Raw genomic sequence first — 20,264 nt, 5'->3', positions numbered from 1 at the left:
GCATTGTAGTTGCACAAGCCACGGGTGTCTCATGATATCATCTAATCTCAAGTGCAGCGCCAGCACCGGCGCGCGCGGGCGATGCTGTGGCACAATTCCTGTCAAACCTTAACCTGTGTAGACGCATTCATTACCAAATATTAATTTGATTACTTAATTTGTACTTTGAAGCCCCAATCCGCATTAGGCCGGCATGGAGACCCTGGCCCAAGCCCTCTCGCGAGTGAGAAGAGGCCTGTGCCCCGTAGTGGGACGTATATAGGCTGAATTATTATTATTAATAATTTGTAGGTACTTTGGTTAGAAATTTAGCAATACAAGGACGTTGTATGTTGTTTATTGGCTTTCGTGCAATTAAGTTGTGTATCAGTTGATTTTAGACTGTTTTTATGGTCGTGGGGGAACCCTAGGGTTAATTAGGCATCATGATGGCCACAAATATACAATTATTTGATGATCTTGGCCTTTCTGCGACATATTATATTTATGTCACTACCTTGACGTAATCATAAAATAAATAATAGTATGTACTGTAGGTACAGAAGGTTCACTCTCTAAGAAAACGCGTCTATTACGACAGATTATGACCGCAAGGTGGCTCAAACGCGAGCAGGTGTCCGTTACATAGCGGTGCGCGGCAACTACTAGTGCTAGACACCAAAATTGGTGTGGGCCGCATGTACTTGGAGCGACGCGACAAAATCGCGGAGTGAGCTATGCCTGACGTAACACTGATATATGTCTACAGATATCTTATATTCAATGATGTAAGCATATTATCATGAATATATGTATTATATCTTGGATTAAAACTACTTAATTTTGTAGATTTATTTTATTGGAGCTTAAACCACACACAAGGAGTGACACTGGAGAAGAGAACGTTCCATTTCACATATACTACACTCTCCCGGACTTATTCTAAAACTACTCTAGTTTTACTTAAAACTAAATACATGGCAATGAATTATTCATTAAGGCTATTGTAGCCCTAAATAAACTACATCAGTTACAGTGTGCTTTGAACCTAGAGTTAACATATTGGTTAATGAGTTGTTCAAAACAAGTACATATCTTGGCATCATTTATAAATAAATACAAGTTCAACTTGGCCTACGATATAAAACTTAACTCTTAGAGTTATCCAAAAGGAGTAGTACATAGTACATATCTTGGCATCATTTATAAATAAATGCAAGTTAAACTTGGCCTACGATACAAAACCTAATTCTAATTACTATCGACATCATCATTACAATACACCATTTGATCAATATGACGTTTCCACATCATACCTTGAACCTCAATTATATAAGTTAAATCTGGAACAGATTCTGACACTATTTTGCCTACTATCCAAGGCTTATGGCCTTTTCTATAGTCTCTAACCATCACTTTTTGTCCTGTTACAAATTTAACTTTTCTCTTACATACCTCTCTCCCCTCCCTTTCAGATAAACTTTCAACTATAGGTGGAGGTTTAAGGCAGCTAAATCTATTCCTTAATTCCCTCCCCAACAACAAACGGGCCGGCGTTTCACCTGTAGTCCTTTGAGGTGTAGTTCTATAATCAAACAAAAATAAATTGATCGCAGAGTTAATACTGCATCCACTCTCTCTTATTTTGGTAACAGCTGATTTAAAAGTTTGTACAAATCTTTCTGCAGCCCCGTTCGTCGCTGGGTGGTAAGGTGGCGCTAATATTTGTTTAATGTTATTTTCTTTACAATATTTGTTAAATTCCGTACCTGTGAACGTAGTCTGATTATCTGTGACTAGTTGGTCTGGGTATCCAAATCGGCTAAATAGCCTATCTAGTACATCAATTGTTTTAGCGGCTGTCATGTTTGACATTTCAAAAGCCTCGGGCCATTTACTGAAACTGTCTATAATTACTAAATACATTTTATTATAAAATGGCCCCAAAAAATCCGCATGAAGTCGATACCATGGCGTAGGTGGCTTTGGCCATGATTGTGGGGATTTTATGGGATTTTTAAGATTTGATAAACAGATGATACATGACTTTCCAATATTTTCTATTTCTGAATTTAAATTTGGCCACCAAAAATAAGACCGTGCTATTTCTTTCATGCGAATAATGCCAAAGTGTGTTTTATGCAAACTTTTTAACACTGCTTTTTGGTTCACTTCTGGAATTATTACTCTATGTCCCCAAAGTAAACAGCCCTGCTCCACGCTAATTTCATTTTTCCTATTATGAAATGGTAAAAATTCAGATTTTATAAGATTTTTATTAGGCCAACCTGTTCTACAATATTCAATTATTTTACTCAAAAGTAGATCCTTTTCTGTATTTTCTTGTATTGTTTTGAAATTCAAATAGTCAATTTCCGTGCTGTTTGTATGTAATACATGCATACATTTGTCTACATTATAATATATTGGATGGATATGTTGGCTGGTACATTCTTTATTGTCAGGATTTCTGGACAAATAATCTGCTGGATTATTGTTAGTTTTTATGTGTTTAATTTTATAGTTAAAAGCTGATAGAAATATAGCATAGTGTTGTAGCCGCTTTGCAGCCATTTTTGGTATACCTTTAGTTGGTCCAAAAATCCTGACTAGTGCAGCACTGTCTGTTTCTAACTCAAATTGCCGGCCATAAATATAGTTGTAGAACTTGGTGACCGCGAACACTATTCCCATGGCCTCCCTGTCTATGGCAGCATATTTCTGTTCAGTTGTGTTTAATTTTTTGCTAGCATATGCTATAGGCTTAACTATACCATTTTGGTCCCGATTTGATAAAACAGCGGCTAGTCCATAGTTTGAAGCATCACAAGTTACTATTATTGGGAGGTCCGGGTTGAAATGTCTTAAATTGTCAGCAGAGGCTAATTTATTTTTAATGGTGTCAAAAGACTTTTGACAGTCCGCTGTCCAGTTAAATTTATTTATTTTAGTACATTCATATAATGGACTAAGAATCTTAGCCATGTCCTTTAGGAACCGGGAGTAATAATTAACTTTACCTAAAAATGATTTTAACATTGTTAGATTAGTCGGTGCTGGAACCTTTAGCAATGGCTCAATATTTGATTTTATGAGACTCATTCCCTCTTTATTTATGCGAAAACCAAACACGTCTATGTGGCTAGTGAAAAGCTTACATTTTTCAGGTTTTAATTTGAAGTTACATTCTTGTAGCCTCTTAAGCACTTTGACGAGGGTTTCATACGTTTCTTGCAAACTTTTCCCTGCCACGTAGATATTATCAATAAACACAATTGTGTTTGGTATACCAATTAGTTTTTTACACATTAGTCTTTGAAAAGAACCAGGGCCAGTATTAACTCCATAGGGTAAGTATTTGTACTTATATGTTCCAAATTCTGTTACTATGGTGGTTAACAATTGACTCTCCTCAGTCAAAGCAGCTTGTAAGTAAGCTTCCCGAAGATCGAGCTCGCAGTAGTATTCTCCCTGTTTTAAAGTTTCAAAAATGTCCTCCACATGTGGAAGAGGATAATGGTCTATTTCCAAATTTGGATTTAAAGTGACTTTATAGTCCCCGCAAAGTCTTACAGAGCCGTCAGGTTTTATAATTGGTACTACCGGTGTACCCCATTGACTCTGTTCGACTGGAACTATGCGACCATTTTTCTGTAATCTATCAATTTCATGTTTTACCTTATCTCGAAGTGCATACGGAACACGACGAACCGGCAGAAACTTGGGTATGGCATCTTTTTTTAATTTTAATGAAATTGCTTCACCTTTAAATGCACCCCACCCCGGGCTGAATACTGCTGCGAACTCCTGATCAATTAGTTGTTTGGCATTCTGTCAAAGGTATAAGTTTCATACTCTTCATACAAGTTTTTTACTTCTTCCAATCCTTGATCCTCTTTGTCTTCTTCTTTTGATACATCCAACATGTTTGTCTGTCGATACTTCTTTGGGCACATTTTATATATATGACCTTGCTGACCACACTCCGAGCAAAACTTTGTCTTCAGGGTACAATCTTTTTTGACGTGATTGTCCTTCCCGCAGCAGAAGCATTTATTTTTGATGTTGTTATTCTTCTTTGTATTTTTGTCATACCTCTGTCTTGGCGTTTTGGAATTAGGTTTAACATATGAAATATTGCTAGTTTCTTCTTCTCCATTAGCTTGCTTATATGCGGACTCTACTGTTTTTGCTAAATTTATAAGGTCTTCTAATTTTGCCTGTGCACTTTGTTTCATCAGTTCAAATTTAATTAGCTTAGAGTACACTCCGTCAACAAGTTTTTCTTTAATCTGGTCGTCTTCGTCTTTGAACTGGCATTTCCGAGATAATTTTCGGAGATTTAACACATACTCTTCTATTGACTCAGTAGGTAGTTGGTTGCGTCGTCGAAACTCAGCTCTGTCTAACAATGGTGTCTTAGTTAGTTTATATTTTTCTCGTAGCGTGTCGCACAACTCTTTGTAAGTTAATGTTATTGGTTTTTTTGTCTTACACAAAATTTGTAATGTTTCAAACACATTTGAGGTTATTTTAGTAATAAGCAATGGCACTTTTTTATCTTCTGGCACATCATTTAGGAGTATTAGAGATTCTAACTGTTGTTCGAAGACCTCCCAATTGTCTCCGTTAAATGGTTTTATTTCGTAGTTTGTCATGGTCTTGTGTTTTGAAATTTTAGGTTGGGTTTGCTCTTTATTTTGATAGTAATCACTTAACAACTTTCGTAACGCGTCCACCGTTGGATTTTGCGGGCACTGTAAACCTTCTTCATTTACTATCTTTATTAAAATGTCTTTTCCACACCGGTAAATGTAACTTCTTTTTCCTTGTTTTACCAAAGATATCAAAACATTGTCAGCGTCTTCTGTCAATGTCAATTGATTTTCATTCTTACCCGCAGTGACATCTGTCATAATAACGTTTCATTTCACGTTCAGTCGGTCCATGAATGTGGGTAATAACGATTTATCAAGGTACCTTTTAATTTGTAGATACCTCAAAGTTCGTTTGCCACGGCCATTACAATCACGTATATTTATAGTAATTAATTTCTTACTTGTGACCGATTTTATGCTCTCCTGGTTAATTTAATCGATGCAGCGTGCTGTCCGAGTGTCCTCGTCGCCAATATTATATCTTGGATTAAAACTACTTAATTTTGTAGATTTATTTTATTGGAGCTTAAACCACACACAAGGAGTGACACTGGAGAAGAGAACGTTCCATTTCACATATACTACAATATGAATATATGAATTGTAGTTGTCTTCACAACTAATGCTGTAATTCTATTAGCAGCACATCTGCCCTATAACCAAGATACGATGATTTTGTAGGGTACTACACCTGGAACTCTAATTGATTGCATTGACGATGATGTTTCCAATTACATGCCCTACGAGACTTGTTACAACAGTATGCTGTAAACCCTGGAGTCCCTGGACTACTACCTTTCAGCTAAGCTTGTAGTACTTAGATCTGGCAATGCTGCAATGTCAGCAGAACTAGTGTTGATTTTTAGAGTAAATTGCAGGCTCTATTTAACCGGCGAACATATTTGTAGTCATGATTCACTACCAGGATCACATTTCGCTTAGATCTTGCATTTTGCCTGAACCACCGTATGTTGTTATTCTTTATAAAATCATGTGAGTACTTCCTTATCTGCCAAGGAAGCCTCTCATCTGGAAATCAAAAGAAGGATATTTCTGGTCAGAATCCGGTATCTGCTATCGGTGACTGCCTGCAAATATTTTCTACATATTACGGATAGTATGTACGTTTACGTACGTTGTACATTTGTATGTATATTGGCTTGCTCCACAGTCCACTTGGTTTAAAGTTTCTGAAGTGACTTCATTTTAATATATCTATTTGGAAAAATTAAACAATCATCGTTTAGATGACGTAAAGCCGTGGACCGTGGCTGTTGGTTCGACAGTTTAGTCCCTTAGTCGGCTTCACCTCTAATTCAATACGCGATTTTTCGAAACAAAATCAGTAACTCCACTCTAACTAAACTTACGAAAAATCTTTTCATAAATTCTTTATTTATTTACATAAGTAATTTGAAGGGGCGCTTCATCGTCTACATAGGCATAACAATTACCACTAAAGAAGCCGATGTTTCACCTCCTATTGAACAATCATGGGTAACTATGCGGATTGCCGTACTAAATTAATATTGTAGGGTCCTTTTAGACATTATGTAAAAGCACCTCCTACAAATGCCGTCTGTTTCCGATAGTTATATCACCAGTAAGAGTTCATTTCCTTTGAAATTGAACTATGTAACGTTTACGGTCAACGTTTTATGATGCATGATTGTTATACCGACGGCGCAGGTTGATTGACAACCCGCTGCTTAGATACTCTTCCGAAGTGGAGCTTGTTGCTTACAGCATTAAAAATGCCTTTGTCAGTTCGGTCTTAGTTTCACAGCTACATAGTAGACGATTTAACCTAAGTAAAAGATTTATCTGTGACAGGTCGCAATTTTTTAGCTAATGGTCAATATTTAGAGATGCTTCAGTATTCCCAAAGACACTATTAAGTCTTATAGTCATTCATCATTTAAGAGAGGGATTTAGTGCGATGATTATACACTCATATATATCATTAACTCTTTATTTATTTTCAGGTTTAGAGCCGCAATAAAGAGATATCTTTTGTTAGCCTATGACAGAGCCGTTAATGAATTGGCATTATACGTGTATTGGTATTCCTATTTAGAAGAGAGAGTTTTAGTCTTCTTTCCTCTTTAAAGCTAACGTCAATTTTTCTTGCCTCCCCCTCTCTCTTTTTGGTATAGGATCTAGTTGGGCAAAGTATAACACACGGTTTTTCACTTTGTACTCTTCCCTTTTCACAGTTTCTTAACTGCTATTTTCCATGGCCAGTTAGTCATTCAGTTTAGGATCCTCAGAATGTATATTTTTGGTTTGTTTGGTATCTCACGGCAATTGAGATGGCAGTTATCGACCAAGACCAACATTTGTACACGACCAAGACGGAAACCGTCCTTTTTTCCCGGCAGGTTGAAACAATTACTGTAACTACATTTCGTTATCAATTTCGCGCCAAATCCGCCAATAGAAATTCTGCTGCTCGTCGTTCTAAAAGGTGACACACCATTTGGTCGGCTACAATGATGATGACGTCTACTAAGTGGGTCGCACATTGGTTCATGACCATGCAGATTTTAAATGCGAGTCCGCCGTGCAGACATCGATCGATAAAGCGACCAATAAGTCGTCCACTATCGTGTTAGTGGTAGGCCATGAGACTGATGAGACAACGGTTTTTGTTTAACAAGATAACGTCATTTCAATGTCATTTCAAGGACGATGCGATATCGTCTCATATGTCTGTCTCACGATACGACAAAATGTAGCCTTATGGAACAACGCAATGTAGTCCCTTGGGACGCAATATCCTCTTACGGGACGGTACCACAAGATGGCGCAATGTCTTCTCACATGATGACGTAATTCATCGCGATGCCTGTCGTATCACAGGATGACGCCTTATTGTTTACAGGACGACGCTTGATGTCCCACAGGACGATATCATGTCATCTCACGGGACTACGCTATGTCGTCTCGCGCAACGACGCTTGTCGTCCAACGGGACGACGCCATGAGTCATTTATACCCGTATTCTGTTCAAGGACGATGGCTATAGGAGCTCACTTAGTCTCATCGCTGGTCCACGGGCACTGAGCCGAATGTCACAAGGTCTTTTAACGAGACGATGCTCGTTGTCTTACAAGACGCTGCCATGTCGTCTGTCAGGACGATCACGGGACGACGCCATGTCGTCTCACGGAACGACGCATGTCGTCTCGCGGGACGATGCCATGTCATCTCGCGGGACGACGCCTTGTCGTCTCACAAGACGACGCCATGTCGTCTCATGGGACGACGCCATGTCGTCTCACGGGACGACGCCTTGTCGTCTCACGGGACGACGCCTTGTCGTCTCACGAGACGAAGCTTGTCGTCTCACGGGACGACGCCATGTCGTCTCACGGGACGACGCTTGTTGTCCCACAGGACAAGGCCATGAGGCGTACCCGTGTACTTTTTATGACGGTGCCTGTAGGAAGGTCACTGCGTCTCGTCGCTGGGCCATGGGCACCGAGCGGAATGTCACGAAGTCGGAGATTTTCAAAATATTTTTTCGATTTAAATTTCTCGATCTTTTTAAACTTGCTTTGTAAACGTGTTGCTCGGCTGAGTTACAAAAGCGTACTGAAGAGAAAGCAGCCGAGCGCTGGCAACCGGGCGACATTAGTACTTGAGTGGCGCGATAGATGGCGCTACTAGGTGATGAATTCGCTTGATTAGGGCTGAGTTACAAGGGTGTTATCTCATAATGTGGTTCAAGCGAAGGCACGGACACCTAAATATCCTTATTGATATGTCAAAAAGTGACAATTAAGTAACACGTTGCAAAAACTATGTTTTACGAAAAAAAAGTAAAAATCCATGTTAACTGACAAGTTTACCAATAACATTTACTTTTTATGTACATAGATATATATTCAAAAAATTAAAAAATGGCGGCCAAGTGCGAGTCGGACTCGCGTTCCAAGGATTCCGTATATTACACAATTTTTAACAATGTATTTTTTATTTTATTTATTTATTTATTTAGATATTTAATTCAGGGAACAAGGCCCATATTACAAATACCTTACAGACTAACATACATATGTATTTTATAAACTTAAAACTAAACATTATTTATGCGAAACGTGAGTGAAATCTTTAAAAAAACCGTAGGAGTCGGATCAAAAACTGTAATTAAGTCCTACTCACGCTTGACTGTACATTTCTAATAGGTTTTCCTGTCATCTATAGGTATAGACCTATTTTATGTATTTTTTCAAAATTTTAAACCTAGTAGTTTCGGAGATAAAGGGGGAGGGGGGAATAGTCATTTTTTGCCTATTTTCTTGAATAACTTCTAAACTGTTTATTCGAAAATTATAAAAAATATATATTTGAGATCCTTACAATAAGCTCTTTCATTTGATATGTAACATGATATAGTTTGAAAATTTTTATTTTTTAATTTTTTCATTTACCCCCCAAAAGTGGCCCCCATGCTTAAAATTCATTTGTTTACAAACTTACATATGTGTATCAGATTTCAACTTGATTGGTCCAGTAGTTCCGGAGAAAATCGGCTGTGACAGACGGACAGACAGACAGACGCACGAGTGATCCTATAAGGGTTCCGTTTTTTCCTTTTGAGGTACGGAACCCTAAAAACAATAAAAAGAATTGTTTTCGGCGAAATTGACCTAAACTCATACAAACATTTTTTCCTTCTTTTAATTTGACCTCAGAAATAAAATCTTTCGCATTTCTTGAGGACACCTTGTATAATAAGTGTTATAAAATGAATATAACCTTTTTTACTAAGAATTTAATAAGGAACTATTTCTTTCATTGACACTTTTATCCTAAAATGTATACATGAGGTCAAAAAAAAAGGAAAAGATGTAATATGTGTTTAAGTCAATTTCGCCAAAAAAAAAAATTTTGTTTGGTTTTTTTTTTTTAATTTTATGAATGAATTTGTATATAAAAATTAAATGCTATTGGTAAACTTGTCACTTAAAATGGTTTTTTTTTCGTAAAACTTAGTTTTTGCAAAGTGTTACTTGTCACTTTTTGACATATCAATAAGGATATTTAGACTAAATCCCATAGTAGCAACATCGCCATCAAAAAGGCGTTTTGAACTATGTAACAATAGAAACTTGTTTTTTTTTATTGGTATTAACTCTGAAACCAGGCGAATTTCAAAAAAGTTAATAGGACATTTTTGTCTCTAAATGTGATCAGGAATACGCTGTTAAAATTATTCGGTTTCCTCATGTTACACCGTGTATAATAAATGAGTTTCGAACCCTAAGTAAAAACTATGTTATTTCGAATTTTGACAAGCTAATACATGAATTAGGTGCATCATATAAAAAAAATGAATATGACCTTTTTTATTAAGAATTTATTAAGGATTATTTCTTTCATTGACACTTTTTTCCTAAAATGTATACTTTCCTCAAAAAATGTAAAAAACTGTGAACCGGGACATATTTCATGCAAAAAGGGTGGATTGCGTCAGGGGGAGGGGAAGGGACGCTAGTGTGCGTAAAGCACCATACCCTAAGGTATCATACTACATTCATAAAAGGCTGGCTATAATTAGTTTTTCAAAAAGCACAATTTGACCGAATATATGAAAGAGGGTCATTGTTGTTGTAAAAGGTGTGCAGGAAATGATACGTTTCTGCACTAGAGCAGTTTAGGTTCCAATTCCAAGTACGATTTTATTATTCTTTTTACAATAAGCAATTGAAATTTGGGTATAAATGGATTTGTTATACAATTTCCATTCTGATATTTGACTCCCCATTCCATAAATTACTTTTGGCCAAATTGTTAATTGAAAATACCTACTCTCAAAAATACCTACTCTCAAAAATACCTACTATAAAAATGTATTTAAAAAAACACATGCATTTTACTTTCCTCGTATGCGAAATGAAAATTAGAGTGTTTTAACTCGGGTGAAAGGCAGCATTTTTGAAAAAAAAACCAGGCAAGTGCGAGTCGGACTCGCGCACGAAGGGTTCCGTACCATAATGCAAAAAAAACAAAAAAAAAAGCAAAAAAAAAAACGGTCACCCATCCAAGTACTGACCACTCCCGACGTTGCTTAACTTTGGTCAAAAATCACGTTTGTTGTATGGGAGCCCCATTTAAATCTTTATTTTATTCTGTTTTTAGTATTTGTTGTTATAGCGGCAACAGAAATACATCATCTGTGAAAATTTCAACTGTCTAGCTATCACGGTTCGTGAGATACAGCCTGGTGACAGACAGACGGACAGACGGACGGACAGCGAAGTCTTAGTAATAGCAGAGATATATATAACTCCGTATAAGATAAATAAAGTCTAAGAAAAAAACGTGCCTCGGATGTCAAGCAAAAGTCACTGTCGAATAGATGGCGCCATACACCTTTGGCCTATTGTCGTTTAGATGGCGTTGGCGACACCGTTTGATATTTAACAATTTTAACACGTATCAGTGAAAGAACATGGGTCATTGTGGAACAATAAAAATTAATAATCATATATCCGTAAACATATTTTAATTCATTTATACATTTTCAATTTTATTTTAAGTTTTAATCGTGTGTCGATAGATGGCAGTAAATGTACCGTGACTACAAAATTTACTTTGACAGGACCCCTCTATACTATCTATTCTTTTTGCCCTTTGGGTACGGAACCCTAAAAATATCATCTACTACCCAAGTAGCACAGATAGCTCTATAACTAATCACTTTTAGTTCTATCTAACGCTCTGCGCGTATTAAGACACTTATAACAGCACTATCGTGGTCCTACAGCTGTATAATAGATCTCAGTGATATTTATATAGCTTAGGGCTGATTAAAAGCTGCATTACCGCTCTGAAAACTACCATTAATACGCAAAGAGTGATATAAAGGTATATTTGCTACGACCCTATACAGCTTTAAGGGTTATCAAATGCTTTAACCGTTATAAGGTCTGTTTAGTGGATAAAATTACGCCATGTGCTGTATAAGGAGGTAATTGTGGACTTTTATTACGTTGACTTATTAAGGGAGCACAAGTGAACTATTATGAAGCTAATAGACGTATAATGGAACACATGTGGCACATAATACAGCTTGTCGCTGAACATGTTTACCGCTAAGCAGCTTTTATTACGTTGACTTTTAAGGGAGCACGAGTGAACTATTATGAAGCCAATAGACGTATAGTGGAACACACGTGGCGCATAATACAGCTTATAGCTGAATATGTTTACCGCTAAGCAGCTTTTATTATTCTGACTTTTTAAGGAAGCACGAATGAACTATTATAAAGCCAATAGACGTATAATGGAACACGTGGGGCGCATAATACAGCTTATCGCTGAACATGTTTACCGCTAAGCAGCTTTTATTACGCTGACTTGTAAGGAAGCACGAGTGAACTAATATGAAGCCAATAGACGTATAAATGGAACACATGTGGCGCATAATACAGCTTATAGCTGAACATGTTTACCGCTAAGCAGCTTTTATTATTGTGACTTTTTAAGGAAGCACAAATAAACTATTATGAAGCCAATAGACGTATAATGGAACATATGGGGCGCATAATACAGCTTACCACTGAACATGTTTACCGCTAAAGCAGCTTTTATTTCGCTGACTTATTATAAGGGAGAACGAGTGAACTATTATGAAACCAATAGACGTATAATCGAACACATGTGGCGCATAATACGGCTTAGCGCTGAACATGTTTACCGTTAAGCAGCCTATATACTACCATTGAGACTGTCTGCATAGCGGCTGTTTAAACGTTCACAAGATGCCTTATAACTGTTTAGAGGTTCACTAGTGTATTGAAATAACGACTTGGACTTTATAGTGGTTCACTTAAGTATCTTTATCAGTCGTATGCTGCATATTAGAATTTTAATGGTTCACGTTGCTTTTTAACATTGACCGCCATTTTATCGTAGATAACCTACAAAATTGGTATTACTTTTTCAACTTTTAAGGGTAACAATATTTTTTTGTGCATGAGTTCTTAACCTAAATCATTAGTTTAGTACTTTCTATAACTTATTATTAACTTTTTATCTCATAATTCTGTCCAAACCACTGAGATAGTTTTTATACATAGCTTATTTATATGATTAATTTAAATAAATACTGATTATTTTCGTGGCGCACTGAAATTTTCTTAGATAATGTATATATATAATGTCAATAAACTTGCATTCCCAAACATCTTTCTCGCATTAATATATAAAAGATCATGTATAACTAAACACTTTAACAAAATGACTTATGGTGTCGTTGCGCTTGACGTTTTCGCTTCAGTATAAATATGTTCACCTCTGCGTTCGTCGTCAATGTCACTATACTAAATAATAGCTGTTTTTTAAGGCAGAGGTGTAAAAGTATGTTATTCATTATCTTTTATTCAGCCCAACGTCAATCTTTCCCGGTATTAGGGCGCACATGTGACATATTAGCTGAATAAAGGGTAACTGGTGGTCTCTTACCCAGTCAATATACACCTCTTATAACTCCTGTTACCCCTTATAATTCCGTTAAATTGCTGCTACAACGCTCTTAAGTAGCTATGTGAACTTAAGGCTGCTTAATTTGTGCCCATTTAAGAGTAATAAAAGCTGAAAAGACGCACACTTATACAGCTCATACAGCTCATATGCAGCTTTTATATTCCAGCTTCAAGCGTATTCGTATTTCATTATGCGGCTGCTATACAGCTAATCTGTGCTACTTGGGTAATGTTATTGTTATGCACAAGCAGAAGATATTATAGAATCTTGTTTATTTACAAGAAGATGACATTTTTCTCCACATACCTATATATTTTTGAGAAAAATATAGCTAGGTATTTTAGTTTAAAAATCATTGTTACAATAAATATAGGCTTTTCCAGAGAACATTTACCGAAACGAAAGCAGAATTCACAAGGGTTTTCGGTGGACGACCGTAACGCGAATGATTGTTTGGACTGACCTTTCTATAAATATATAAATGTATTTTATTGTGTAATAATCATAATAATTATTAAGTTATATTAAATCTGGGAATGAAATTATATCAGAAAGGAGATTCTTATTTCTTTTGTAGTGTGCAATAAAGCATTTTATTATTATTATTATTTATCTTTATTTATTTTTCTTCTTAAGTTAGGTTAATTATAATATGAATATAAAAGTAAAATATAAAAACACTTACAAAACAATAAAAAAAATTATAAACACATTATAAAAAACCTAACCTAGGGTGCCGCCGGCAGCGGGGCAGGGCCCAAGCTGCCGGTGGTCAGGGCCGCAGAGTGAGGAACCGACGTACTATACGCGCCGTGTCCAAAATTACCGCCTTCTGCATCTGACCCTTGATCCAACCACCTAGCGAGAGTCTCTCTAGGTGTTGGTCGAGACTCTTCGCTATGAGACCGTTCGCTGACACGACTATAGGAACAATGATCGTCGAGTCAACATCCCACATGGCGGTTATCTCGTGAGCTAAGTCTAGGTACTTGCTGGATTTGTCCTTCTCGGCCTTCACGAGATTCTCATCATGGGGGATGGTGACGTCGACGAGCACGGCCCGGCACTGCGATCGATCTATCAGCACGATGTCAGGCTTATTGGCTACAATAGTCCTGTCAGTGATGATAGATCGATCCCAATAGAGCGTGGCACGACCATTTATTATTATTATTCTTAAATGAGTAGGTATACTCGTAACATGCTTTGTGCATTAAATATACCTCCCTCTATTGAGTGAAAATAAAACAAAATACACAGGTAATCTGTGATGCGGTTTTAAAGTGTCATCTGTTACACCTTTGACAAATTAAAAATGATTGCTTGTCAAATGAAGTCGCCATGTTAGAATTACACCGATACTATAAGCATCACTCACACAAACAAGCAATGAGGCAAAATTTTACCAATATTCAAAGGCTTTTTTCTTAATAATTTTAATCAAAATCTAGTATTTTTTTACGTTAAGCGAAGACAGAAATATATATACTACCCAAACATTACATATACAAGTGAAGAAACCTTATTTAATAGGAGCTAGGGTGCCAAGAAAGTTGTATGAAAATCGAGCAAGGAGAACCACCTTAAGCTTATCTCTTAAGTAGAGTGTTACGACACACTTGCTTGTTTTAACTAGCTTTTATAGATGGTCAAGCAAATCTTGTCAGTAGAAAAAGGCGCGAAATTCAAATTTTCTATGAGACGCTATCCCTTCGCGCCTACATTTTTCAAATTTACCGCCTTTTTCTACTGACAAGATCTGCTTGACCAAGTATATCTTACGGGAACCATCCATTACTCTGTTAGGTATAGAATAGATTGCATAAAATATTTATTTGTACCCATTTAAATAAACTTAAAGGTTGCACCGGAAAAAGTCATATGGAATGTACGAGATAAAGAGAAATATTAAAATATATCATGACAACAGCAGTTTTAAAGAAATGACAATTTTATATGTACCTACTAAGTACCTATTACATAGTTAAAACAGTTAGTAGGTACTTAACATTTTTTGGGCTCTACTTGGCTGTACCTAACAAAAACTCAATAATGAAGGTGCAAACTCTACTAAATGTGCCTGATTTAAAACAATAGCAACTTTGTGTTTTAATGTATTCTGAGTAATTTTACGTCTTCTCTTCATTTAGTAAGTATATACTTACTGCAAATGATGATGATGGAATTTCCTTTTGCAGAGTTGGTTCTGACTCAAACATTGACGCAGATGAGCAGAATCCAATTGTTGATGCAAAATATTGTCTTAAAAGCGGTCATCAGTGATCGCTTGCGAGGCGATTATGTTTATGAGTATGACCATTAATGATTGTGGCATTGTATTTACGTGACTTCTTGCAGTTCTTGCACATTATGCAAAGATTTTGGCAGAGGGATAAGTCACGCATGAGGCTAATTTGTGATCTAAACTTTGAGTTCCCTCGACGGGACTCCGTTTACCTAAGTACATTTATCAACAGATCAAAAGATCACTTGTTGGTTTTTCGTACATGAGTCATCAAGTCATCACACCACAGAAAACCGTCTGTGCATCACACGAAACGTGTTGTTATGTAAGTACCTACCTGGTTTTTCAGAAAACAGTTGCATATCCTACTATGTAGGATTTTTTCATTGCAGGTATTTTTTTCATTTTTTGACAATGAAAACATGAATAAATTGTTCTTATATTATTATTACCTACATGCTGTTAGACGTATTAGAAGTATTAGAACAATGTTCTGTTTATGGGGTACCGTAATAATTAAACAAATTAAATACACAAATAGCCATTTTAATTTGTTTAGGAATTTTGATGGCTGTATTTTGTGACAAACAGATAATTTAAAATTATTGAATATGGTTTCACACTATTACTTTTCAGTTTAGATAAACTGAGGATTGACTTGGATATTTAAAGAGAAAATTGAGGATTAGGCAGTAGATATTGTTTTGATACGTTTTTACAGGGCTAACATACCTACCTATAAAAATCCGGTCATCTAGCTATCCTTTGTTTTTAATAAACTTTTAACTTGTAAAATAAGTCATGGACAACGGAACACATAATTCTATGAAGACGATTCGAATATTTTTGTTAAATATGTAGGTAGGTACATACTTCATTGCTATTTTAGTTTTGTTTCATTCATCAAATGTTTGGAAGTTCACGTGATTGTTCCTTATATAATTATAGGCACACCGGTATGTAATTTTTTAAGTGTTATTATATAAACAATTACATATTAACTTTCAAAATTGTAATAAATAACATTAAATATTTAAACATTACAAAATACATTACATTTTCATAATTATTTCGAAGCTGGAAATTCTTCGATACTATATAAGTGCCGCTCAGCAAGCCAAGTTTTAAGTGTATAGTCAAAATTTATCAAACTAAGTGCGTCTCGCGTCTGTTAATACCTATTGCTGGTAAGTTGTTAATTTACTATGTACAGAGGGGGCTGCTATTGGGGGCCGTATTTATCCAATGTAATGATCCTAGGGAAGTGTGGCTTTGCAAAATTGTGCCATATTATTCGAGCAATTGCTCCTACAACTAGTGTTTGCAGCTGGAAAACGGAAGGTTGAATTACTGTCAAATATTGGTTCTAACGTTTCTTGTGCTGACTAACTAGTCTGTAACTTATTTTAGTGTGTCACGTCGCGTGCTCACGTCGCCGTCGATGTGCGTATCGTAATACGAGCTCAAAACACTTGAGAAATTCCTTAGATTGTTTGATTGATTTCCTATGGATCTAACTCACGATAGCGAAGTATTAGTAATAGGTCTCGCTATTTACAGGGCAGCCACACAGACAACAATAAGTATGTCTTGTAGTAAACGATTGTCATTTGGGTTGCGGTTTCAGCAGAATGATATAGTCGTGCTGCTTGTATTTATTTTGTGGGGCGTGGGATGTTGCCTAGCCATAGATGTGTAGCTAACTGACTGCAGCGACAAAGTGTGGAAATACCACTATAGACGTCATGTTAATTGGAATTTGGCACCTCGATATTCTGTCGCTTACCAAGTCGGTGCAAAGCAACTTGGACTGACTAATAGTTACTCGAAAATATTGTATTTCCTGGCGGGACTTTTTACTGGACTTTGTGATCGTAGGATGAACTCATATAGGTAGGTACTACACATTAACCGTGGTTTTTTTTACAGAAACAAAGACAAGACATCATGGTTGATGGCCCAAATGTAGCTGGCGTGACTAAAAATAGAGATGAAAAGGCATCAGCGCAGCAAGATGTACCAATCCAAAAGCCAAGGGATTATGAAATACTGTACCGATATGTACTGTCATTCAGCTACCTTCATATAGCTGCCCTATACGGCCTATATTTATGTTTTACTTCAGCGAAATGGTGTACAATTTTTCTGGGTGAGTCTGAGTTTTCGTTCCGCGATATGCCAGATGTAATAACTACCATTATTCTCGGCGGGTTTCTGGATACTGGATTGCGTTGGAGATTATCACTTGGATTTTATAAAAATAATATGTTTTCATTTTAGCTATAATTCTGTGTATTGCTGGATTGATCGGCATTACGGCTGGCGCCCACAGGCTCTGGTCCCACAAAACTTATAAGGCCAACCGAGCTTTAGAAATCCTCCTCATCATAATGAACTCTGTGGCATTCCAAAACTCAGCCGTGCAGTGGATCAGGGACCACAGACTCCATCACAAGTACAGTGACACAGATGCTGACCCTCATAACGCGGAGAGAGGTTTCTTCTTCTCACACATTGGTTGGCTAATGGTGAAGAAGCATCCAGAGGTTTTGTCGAAGGGGAAGACTATCGACATGTCCGACGTTTACAACAATCCGGTGCTTATGTTCCAAAAGAAGTGAGTATTAGTTAGAATAAATATGTACCTCTTGTCAACCGCACCGATCTAAAAAGGCACTACAATGTTTCAAAAACTCTGCTGGACCACTTGACTGCACCTCAATGGGTGATTTCCGGGATAAAAACTCTAAATCTTATTTCCAAACAGAGAGTTGTTTTAATTTCGCATCGATAATAGGTATTAAATAAGTAGGATTAGGTTTAAAGGTACCTATAATTATTCTGCTTACGTAGCTAACTTTGTTAACTAGGATCTAGGTGATGATGGACACCAAAGACATAGAGGAATCAAAATCTGGTTGGTATTTTCCATTCACAATATGTTACTTGCTGCAAGTTGCCAAGATCGCCGTAATCGAATGAGTTGGTCGGCGAAATAGGCAAAGTTTCTAAATATACGCGTGAACTATGATTTTGATAAACGTATTTCTAATTTTTTACAGGTATGCTCTACCTATTTTTGGTAGCGTATGCTTCGGGCTGCCTACACTGATTCCGATGTACTTCTGGGGAGAATCACTAAACAACGCCTGGCATCTTACAATTCTTCGCTACACAGTCTGCCTTAACATCACATTTTTGGTCAACAGTGCTGCACATTTCTACGGACAAAAACCCTATGACAACAAAATATTACCGTGCCAGAATATACTTGTGTCGATATTAGCCGTTGGGGAGGGTTTTCATAATTACCACCACGTTTTTCCCTGGGATTACCGCACTGCAGAATTAGGCAATAATGCTTTGAACTTGACAACGAAATTTATTGATTTTTTCGCTTGGCTGGGCTGGGCGTCTGAGATAAAGACCGTGTCAACTAAAGCCATAGACCTCAGAGCTAAAAGAACTGGCGATGGTACCAATTTGTGGGGGTGGGGCGATGAACATATGACTCAAGAAGAAATTAAAGCAGTCGATATTATCTTTCCTAACAAGGAAGTGAATTAACTGAATGAGATATGTAAAAATAATAAATAAACTTCACAAAACGTTGGAAGGGCTACATTTTTGTAATAAATTTATGATTTAAATTTTATCACAAGTTTGAAATAATACACTACAATTAGTACTAACTATGCCTTATGGGAAATGATCGAAGAGATAGTTCAGATCTGGAAACCGCTACCAGCTTTGAGTATGTTGTTTGGCATGGCAATTGGCTTTCATTTAATACCCCACATGTATATGTGCCATGCATAGCTTGGGTCTTGCCCCCTTAATCCCTGACCCCTTAACTCAGCGGTGGGCAAACTTTCTTCATGAGGGGCCAAAACTTGAAGGAATTTCAGAGGAGGGCCGGATTTACAGCAAAAATGTATTTTTATTATATTGCTGGCCATATTACATTTTTTTAAATGACCGGCAGGGCCAGTTAATACCCTTTCGCGGGCCGGACCTGGCCCGCGGGCCGTACTTTGCCCACCACTGCCTTAACTCCTAACCCTAACCCCCGATCAGTAGCCTTACCACGAGTTCGCTCGCATCTCGCTCGTACCCTGGCATATTAGTGCGAGCGAGATACATAAAAAAGCTATCTTTAGAAAAAAAATAAAAAAAAAACTGAAAAGAAAAAAACAAGTTCAGTAGTCGAGAACATTGAATCAGTTTCATGATTAACATTTCGTATGTCAATTTTGGACCTTGGAGTTTAAAAATAATGTCCAAATCGCTTGTGACGGATCCGGAACGAGGCATACGAATCGTTATGACACAGATAAAACAAACTATACATTCTTATACGAAACAGCAACTTCAACATTCGGGACATATATGTACCAAATTTCAACTTAATTGGTCCAGTAGTTTCGGAGAAAATAGGCTGTGACAGACGGACAGACAGACAGACAGATAGACGCACGACTGATCCTATAAGGTTTCCTTTTGAGGTACGGAACCCTAAAAACTGTAAAAGAAACCTATAACTGATTTTTTTTTTATACCTATTCAGTGATACCCCACTCGACATATTTCGTTAACTTTTTTTTTTTAATTTTGGCGTCTGGTTGTCGCCATATTGAATTTTGATTACTGTCATGTCCTTAGTGACACACGCAAGAGTAAGACGGTTCGATTGACGTAAGAATTATCAAAGTCGGTTCACGCGTTTGGTCTCTGGAGTGCCACATAGGAACAAACATACATATACATACATATATAGGCTAATAAACACATTACCCTCCTTTGCGTCGCGCAGTCGGGTAATTTGCGTCGCGCAGTCGGGTAAAAAGTAGGTAAGTTACGAAGACGTTAGCGCGAATATATCAATG

General features: G+C 37.0%; 2 protein-coding genes across 2 annotated transcripts; one reads left to right on the top strand and one right to left on the bottom strand.

The window, feature by feature from the left end:
• Positions 1–964: 964 nt before the first annotated feature.
• On the bottom strand, positions 965–3,726 carry LOC134668075 (uncharacterized protein K02A2.6-like). The gene is made up of 2 exons (XM_063525549.1): positions 1,225–3,726; positions 965–1,126 (listed from the first exon to the last, which is right to left on the bottom strand). Exon 1 carries the CDS (start codon positions 3,286–3,288, stop codon positions 1,231–1,233), a length of 2,058 nt encoding a protein of 685 aa, XP_063381619.1. The 5' UTR covers positions 3,289–3,726; the 3' UTR covers positions 965–1,126; positions 1,225–1,230.
• A 13,583-nt stretch (positions 3,727–17,309) lies between these two features.
• LOC134667848 (acyl-CoA Delta(11) desaturase-like) lies at positions 17,310–18,945 on the top strand. The gene is made up of 3 exons (XM_063525238.1): positions 17,310–17,527; positions 17,659–17,995; positions 18,441–18,945. Exons 1-3 carry the CDS (start codon positions 17,326–17,328, stop codon positions 18,943–18,945), a joined length of 1,044 nt encoding a protein of 347 aa, XP_063381308.1. The 5' UTR covers positions 17,310–17,325.
• The last annotated feature ends 1,319 nt before the right edge of the window (positions 18,946–20,264 follow it).

The sequence above is a fragment of the Cydia fagiglandana genome, chromosome 10, assembly GCF_963556715.1.
Source record: "Cydia fagiglandana chromosome 10, ilCydFagi1.1, whole genome shotgun sequence".
In the NCBI taxonomy this organism is placed as follows: Eukaryota; Metazoa; Arthropoda; class Insecta; order Lepidoptera; family Tortricidae; genus Cydia; species Cydia fagiglandana.
The sequence above is the reverse complement of the archived record's forward strand: the minus strand, read 5'-3'. Positions and strand labels throughout refer to the sequence as shown.